The following is a 7,218-nucleotide window of genomic DNA, read 5'->3' as shown; positions in this document are numbered from 1 at the left end:
ACACACTGCACACACACACACACAGAGTGCACACACAGTGCACACACACACACACTGCACACACACACACACACAGTGCACACACACACTGCACACACACACACACAGTGCACACACACACTACACACACACACACAGTGCACACACACACACACACAGTGCACACACACACGTGTACAAACACCCCCCGCAGTCCCCCCACCCCGTCCCCCCGGGGTCTCACCGCGTGTCCCCGGCCGACACGGCGCGCGGTGCCTGCAGGGCCGGACCCCCCGGCTGCGCAGGAACCGCTCCCGCAGCTCCAACCGCTTCCCGTTGATGGACACCTGGGGGGACACCACACGGACACCTCAAAGAGAGGACACCCCACGGCCACCTCGCAGTGGGGACACCACACATGGTCACGTCCCTGCCAGTGGGGGCACCTCCCAGTGCAGGACACCTCCCAGACAAGGGGGTCACCTCCCCAGCAAGGGGTCACCTCCCGGGGGGGACACCAAGGGGACATCAATAAAGTGTCATCTTTCCACCAAGGGGTCACCTCCCCAACAACGAGACACCAACAAGGGGACACCAAGGGGGTCACCTCCTCACCAATGGCATCACTTCCCCAATGGGGGATGCCCAGTGGGGACACCAGCAGGGTCACCTCCCAACCAAAGGGGTCACCTCCCAACCGAGGGGACACCAACGGAGCCACCTCCCCAATGAGGGGACACCAATGGGGTCACGTCCCAACCAACGGGGTCACCTTCTCAACGAGGGGACACCAAAGGGGTCTCCCATCAGTGAAAGGACACCGAGGGGGTTCACCCCCCAATGAAGGGACACCGAGGAGGGTCAGCTCCCCACCAAGGTGACACCAAGAGGGATCTCCCCCCAGTGAGGGGACACTAAGGGGGGTCCCCCTTCTGAGGGTCCACCAGTGGGGGTCACCTCCCAGTGAGGGGCCACCAAGAGGGGTCACCTCCCTGCTGAAGGGACAACAAGGGGGGGTCAGGTCCCCACCAAGGGGACACCACGGGTGTTTTCCCCCCGTGAGGGGACACCAGGGGGTCTCACCTCTCCGATGCAGCCACGGAAGGAGGCGTTGGTGGGGGGCCGGAGCGGGGGCTCGGTGCCCCCCAGGTACAGGGGGCTGCGCAGGTTCAGCCCCTGGCTCTTGCCGGGCGAGGAGCGTTTCACGGGGGCCGCGTCATCCACCACGAGGGTCCCGTCCTTGTTCAGCCGCTCGGCCGTCACCCAGTGCCACTGTCCCAGTGCCACCGGGCCCGTGCTCCGCAGCACCGCCGGGCCTGGGGATGGGGGAGGTCACGGGGGGCACCGGGGACACCAGGGGACACCGGGGGACACTGGGGGACACCGGGGGACACCAGGGGACACTGGAGATGCTCAGGAACCTGAGAGGTGTCCCCAGTGATGCTGGGGAACCTTGGTGGTGCCTGAGGACCCCAGTGGTGACAAGGGACCCCAGCGATACCAGGGGACCCTACAGATGTCCAGGAACCCTGGAAGCATCGGGGGACCCCAGTGAGATCAAGGTGACACTTAGTGGTGTGTGAACCCAGTGACCCAGTGGTGCCAGAAGACCCCAGTGACATTTGGGGACTCCAGTGTGGCCAAGGGACCACAGTGATATTTGGGGACCAAAGCAGTGCCTGAGGACCCCAGTGGTGTGACAGTGATGCTTGGGGACCCTAATTCCTAGGGATGTGATGCCAGGGGACCCCAGTGACACTGGGGTACTTCAGGGATACCAAGGGGACCTCAGGAATGCCCAGGGACCCCTGGGGACCCCAGTGGTGCCAGAACACCCCAGTGACACTCGGGGACCTCAGTGATGCCAAGGGCTGGGGTTAGGGTCACCCCCTGGTGACAACAGGGGACCTCACTGATGACCAGGGACCCTGACAGCACTTGGGGACCCCAATGATACCAAGGAACCCCAGCGGTGCCAGGGGACCCCACTACAGCTCAGGGACCCTCGTGACACCAATGGACCCTGGTAAGGTCATGTCACTCCCTACCCCCGGGATCCCCAGAGCCCTCCCCCGCAGTGCCCTCGACCCCGTGCCACCCACCTGAGCCCAGCTCGTAGCGGAACTCGAGGTGGCCCCCGACCATGGCCAAGGCCACGAAGTCCTCGACGGGGGCGGCTTTGCCGGCGCTGAAGAGCAGGAGCCCGTCGGGTGCCAGCGGCAGGAACTCGGCCTCCACGCGCAGCTCGTGGTGCACGTTGGTGAGGGGTGGGTACGACACGAAGGCTCCGTCCTCCTCGAAGGACGGCACGTTCACCGCCTCCCCTGTGCACCCCAGTCAGTGCCCCACGCTGGGACCCCACCTCCATCCCCATGGTGGGACCCAGCCTGCATCCCCAGGTGGGACCCCGTCACCCATCCCCAACATCCATATCCATGGCAGAACCCCAACCTCCACCCCCAACATCCATATCCATGGCAGAAATCCATCCTCCATCCCCAGAGTAGGACCCCATCATCCATCCCCAACATCTATATCCATAGCAGAAACCTCACCTCCATCCCCAAAATCCATATCCACGGCAGAACCCCAACATCCATCCCCAACACCCATATCCACGGCAGAACCCCAACCTGCATCCCCGTGGTGGGACCCCCTACCCCAACATCCATATCCGTGGCAGAACTCCACCCTCCATCCCCAGGGCGGGACACCATCACCCATCCCCAACCTCCATCCCATGGTGGGATCCCATTATCCATCCCCAGCCTTCGTCCTATGGTGGGACCCCAACCTCCAACCCCATGGTGGGACCCCATTATCCCTCCACAACCTCCATACCCACAGTGGGACCCCAACCTCAAACCCCATAGTGGGACCCCAATACCTCCATCCCCACAGTGCCCATCTCCCCAGGCTGGTCCCGATCCCTGTGCCAGTGTCCCCAGGGTGGTGGCAGCCTCGTATCCATCTCCCCAGGGTGGTCCCAACCCCATACCCATCTCCCTGGAACAGTCCCAGCCCTCTATCTGTGTCCTCAGGGTTGTCCCAGCCCCATGTCCACAGCCGGGGGTCCCCAGCCCTGTGCCCATCTCCCTGTGGTGGTTCCCATCACATGCCCACATCTCCAGAGTGCTTCCCACCCCATCTCCGTGTCCCCAGGGTGGTCCCCAGTTATGTCCCCATTTCCCCAGGGTGGTACCCCCCATCCCCGTGTCCCCAGGGTGGTCCCAAGCCATGGCCCAATTTCCCCAGGGTGGTACTCACCCAATCCCCGTGTCCCCAGGGTGGTACCCAGTCATGTTCCCAAGTTCCCACAGTGGTCCCAGGTCTGTGCCCATCTCCCTGGGGTGGTCCCAGCCATGTCCCACCTCCCCGGGACGGTCCCCACCCCGTGCCGTGTCCCCAGGGCGGTGCCAGCCCCGTGTCCCCGTGTCACTCACCCTCAGTGCACCTGTCCCCGCTCTTGCCCAGGTGGCAGCGGCAGGTGTAGCCCTGCCCGTCCGGCCGGTTGACACAGGTGGCATCGGGCCCACAGGCCTCTGTGGGGTGACAAGCCATGAGCACCCGCCGAGAGGGACACCGAGGTGACATCCCCACGGCAGGGTGGTGTCACCTACCTGGGTGACAGTGCAGAGCCTGCGAGTACTCGCAGTTGCTGCCGGTGAAGCCGTGGGGACAGCGGCACATGTAGGTGCCACTCTCGTCGTCCTGGCACACGCCGCCGTTCTGGGGAGGGGGTGACGTGGGTGTCAGCCGTGGGTGGCGATGGGTGGGCACCTCCCACCCCCTCCAACCTCACCTGGCACGGCCGGTCCTGGCAGGTGGGACAGTTGGTGACACCGTGCGCCTGCAGGTCCATGTCCCCAAAGGCCACGTCCTCTCCTTGGATGCGGAGCTGGCGCACGCAGCCTGTGCAGGGACGGGGATGGGCACAAATGCCACGTGATGCCCAGCCCCCCCTCACCCTGCTGCCCCCCAAAACCCACCACTCACCCATGAAGCCGCGGCTGAGCCCTGTCTTGGCCACGGCGCTGATGTCGGGGTACCCGCCCAGGAACAGCTCCTCGTTCAGATCCAGCCCCTGGAACTTCCCCTGCAGGCACAGACGGGTGGGCACCACCTCCAGCACCCTGACCCCCACCCAAACCCGCCACCACCCCCTGAATCACTACCTGGGAGGTGCCATTAACGGGGGGGTGCCCGTCCAGTGCCAGCGAGCCCCAGGTGAGGTTGCGGAGCAGCCGCACGGTGTGGTACTGGCCCAGCCGCAGCGCCACGGGGTGACGGATGGTGGCCATGCCCGAACCGGCATCAAACCTGATTGTTTTGGGGCACAAGGGGTGTGGGTGGGTGCTGGCATCCATCTCCCCCCTGTCCCAGAGACCCACTCGTGGCTCTCACCTGAACTCGGGGCGGCCGCCCACCAGCCCGAAGGAGATGAAGTCGGCGCCACTGTTTTTCCGCTGCCCGTTGTAGAGGAGAAGTCCTGAGGGGTGGGAGGAGGTCAGGCAGGAAGGTCCCCACCCTGGGGTGGGGGTCATGTCCTAGGGGATCTCAAAATCCCCCCAGGATGGAGGAGAACTCCCCCATAAAGTGGAGGGGCTCAGATGAAACAAGAATGGGAGATAAAGGAGGGCAAGGGGAGGATGAAGGGAGGAGGAAACAGTGGAGAGGGCATGGAGGGGGACACAGGGACACGTGGGGGACACGGGCTCACCATCAGCAGCATCAGGCCGGAAGCTGATGAGGATCTCAAACCTCTTGTAGGCGTCCTTGATGGTGGGCAGGGGGAGGAAGGACTGGGGCGACTGCCCGAAATAGGGAACCAGGTGCTCTGTGGGGACAGGGCGGGTCAGGAGGGGTTCGGGGATATCACCCCCACTCCTGCCCAGCCCTCTGCCCATCCACCCCTCCTCACCCTGGACCTTGAGCACGTAGTAGGCCGTCTCCTGGCCGCGGTGGTTGCCGGCGGTGCAGGTGTAGACGCCGCCGTCCTCAGGGCGCACGGCCGGCAGGGTCAGCACGTTCCCCTCCACCCTGGCACCCGCCGGCAGCTCCCCGTCCAGCTGTGACACAGCGTGTGGGGGTCAGCACCCACATAGGGTGCCCCCCGACCTTCCCCCCCGCCCCATCCCTCCCTCTCACCTTGCTCCAGGTGATCTCTGGCACCGGGAAGCCGGATGCCAGGCACGGCAGAACAGCCGCCGATCCCACGGACACCTCCTTCACCTCTGGCTGCCCCGCGATCTGGGGGGCGGCTGGGGACACACGGGGGTGTCACCAGGGCTGCGGTGACACCGTGTGTGTCCCCCAGCTCCGTGTGTGTCCCCCAGCCCTGCGTGCCCACCTTGCACGTGCAGGATGACGTGGGACTGGACGGTGCCCACGGCGTTGGTGGCGGTGCAGCGGTACTGCCCCGCGTCCGCCCGCTCCACCCGCTCGATGGTGAGGGTGCCAGCACGGACCAGCACCCCGGGCCGGATGCGGCCCCCCACTTTGCTCCAGGTGACGTGGGGACGCGGTTCACCCAAGCCCAGGCACTCCAGCTCCACTGTCGTCCCCACCAGCACCGTCTGCACGGCCGTCCGGATGTTGATCAGGGCCCTGGGGAGAGCTTGGGGGGACAGCGGGGTTTTGGGGTGACCCCCTGGTACAGGGAGGCATCGCAGCCCATGGTGCCATGAGAGGAGTGGGAGATGGGGAGAAATGGGGTGCTCAAGGGGATGGGGGGACCAGTGGGATTGGGAATGGAGAGATGTTGGAGGTGTTGGGGTGCTCATGGGCTGGGAAGATGTTGGGGGTGTTGGGGTACCCACGGGCATGGGGAGACAGGGAGTACCAGGGTTGTGATGGGTGTGGGGAGAGATTGAGGGTATTGGGGTGCCTGTGGGCATGGGGAGAGATTTGGGATATCAGGGTGTCCATGGGTGTTGGGAGACTTGGGGGGGTGCCCAGGTGACCGTGGATTTAGGGAAGTGGAAGGTACTGGGGTGCCCCTGCGTGGGGGGAGATGGGGGTACCAGAGTGCCCGTGGGGGATAGGTCAGGGGTCTCCTGTGCCCCGGTGCTGCTCCTACCCTGGACGGTGAGGGTGGCCCTGTCCTCAGCCTGCCCGCCTGGGGCGCTGGCCCGGCACACGTACACCCCCTGTGCCCCCCACGCCAGCTCCGGGATCCTGTGGGGACACAGCCGGGGTGAGGGACCCCAGAGGGGGTCAGGGGGGTCCCACCTCCCCATCCCCCGATCCTTACCGCAGCACCCCGTCCCTCACGCTGTGGGTGGGGGGCAGCTCCCCGCCCTCCTTCAGCCACTCCACACGCGCCCGGGGGTCCCCGGACACGGCGCAGGCGAACTCGGCGGTGCCGCCCACTCCCTTGACCAGGCTCCCCGGGGTCACCCGCACGGCCAAGGGACCACCACCAATGTCCACACCTTCAGTAGTGCCACCTGGGAGGGGTGGAGGACATGGATGGTACCAGGTGGCACTGGGATCACCCGGGCGGGATGCAGAGCCCGGTAGTACCCAGGAGCACCAGTATCACCCGGGCAGCACCAGGAGCACCCAGGAGTGACGCAGAGCCCAGTGGCACCCTGGTCCCAGAGGGCTCACCGTGGACGGCCACGCGGGCGAAGGCCTCGGCGGTGCCCACGCGGTTGGTGACCAGGCAGCGGTAGGTGCCGGCGTCGGCGGGGGCGGCGGGGCCGATGCGCAGGAGGCCGGCACGGTGGGACACGCGCCCCGACAGGCTCCCGTTCACCTTGGCCCAGGTGTAGTGCAGCGGGGGGGTGCCGTGAGCCAGGCACTGCACCTGCAGCGCGTCCCCCGCGCGCACCGCGGCGTCCTCCGGCAGCACCGTGGCGTACGGAGCGGCTGCGGGATGCACGGAGCCTCAGCGGGGATGGGGCCGGGAACGGGTCAGCGGGGCAAGGAGGGTGTTGGAGCGGGGTGTGGGGGGGATGGAGGCGGGTGGGTGTTGGGATGGATGAGGGTTGGATGGATCTGTGAGGAAGGGATGGATGGAGGAGTGGGAGAGGAGATGAGATATGGATGGCTGGGACAGTGAGTGATGGATGGACCTACCGGGAGGGAAGGATGGATGGAGGGATGGATGGATGGATGGATGGATGGAGGGATGGATGGGTGGGTGGATGGATGGATGGAGGGATGGATGGATGGAGGGATGGATGGATGGATGGAGGGATGGATGGATGGATGGAGGGATGGATGGATGGATGG

The 7,218-nt window shown here is 65.7% G+C and overlaps 1 protein-coding gene across 1 annotated transcript in view; it reads right to left on the bottom strand.

The window, feature by feature from the left end:
* Window positions 1-7,218, bottom strand: part of HSPG2 (heparan sulfate proteoglycan 2) — a gene marked incomplete at its 5' end in the record, with an annotated part of 26,234 nt that overhangs the window by 5,598 nt on the left and 13,418 nt on the right. The window contains 16 exons of the mRNA XM_017839836.1: window positions 107-326; window positions 1,063-1,295; window positions 2,082-2,303; window positions 3,423-3,521; window positions 3,600-3,708; window positions 3,782-3,891; window positions 3,976-4,075; window positions 4,155-4,299; window positions 4,384-4,468; window positions 4,700-4,816; window positions 4,901-5,048; window positions 5,128-5,240; window positions 5,330-5,596; window positions 6,059-6,156; window positions 6,233-6,428; window positions 6,592-6,852. Coding sequence (XP_017695325.1) covers window positions 107-326; window positions 1,063-1,295; window positions 2,082-2,303; window positions 3,423-3,521; window positions 3,600-3,708; window positions 3,782-3,891; window positions 3,976-4,075; window positions 4,155-4,299; window positions 4,384-4,468; window positions 4,700-4,816; window positions 4,901-5,048; window positions 5,128-5,240; window positions 5,330-5,596; window positions 6,059-6,156; window positions 6,233-6,428; window positions 6,592-6,852 — 2,523 coding nt within the window. The remainder of the gene's footprint in view (window positions 1-106; window positions 327-1,062; window positions 1,296-2,081; window positions 2,304-3,422; window positions 3,522-3,599; window positions 3,709-3,781; window positions 3,892-3,975; window positions 4,076-4,154; window positions 4,300-4,383; window positions 4,469-4,699; window positions 4,817-4,900; window positions 5,049-5,127; window positions 5,241-5,329; window positions 5,597-6,058; window positions 6,157-6,232; window positions 6,429-6,591; window positions 6,853-7,218) is intronic.

This window comes from Lepidothrix coronata, unplaced genomic scaffold (assembly GCF_001604755.1).
Source record: "Lepidothrix coronata isolate B3197 unplaced genomic scaffold, Lepidothrix_coronata-1.0 Scaffold509, whole genome shotgun sequence".
NCBI classification, from domain to species: Eukaryota; Metazoa; Chordata; class Aves; order Passeriformes; family Pipridae; genus Lepidothrix; species Lepidothrix coronata.
This window is presented reverse-complemented; position numbering and strand designations above follow the sequence as displayed.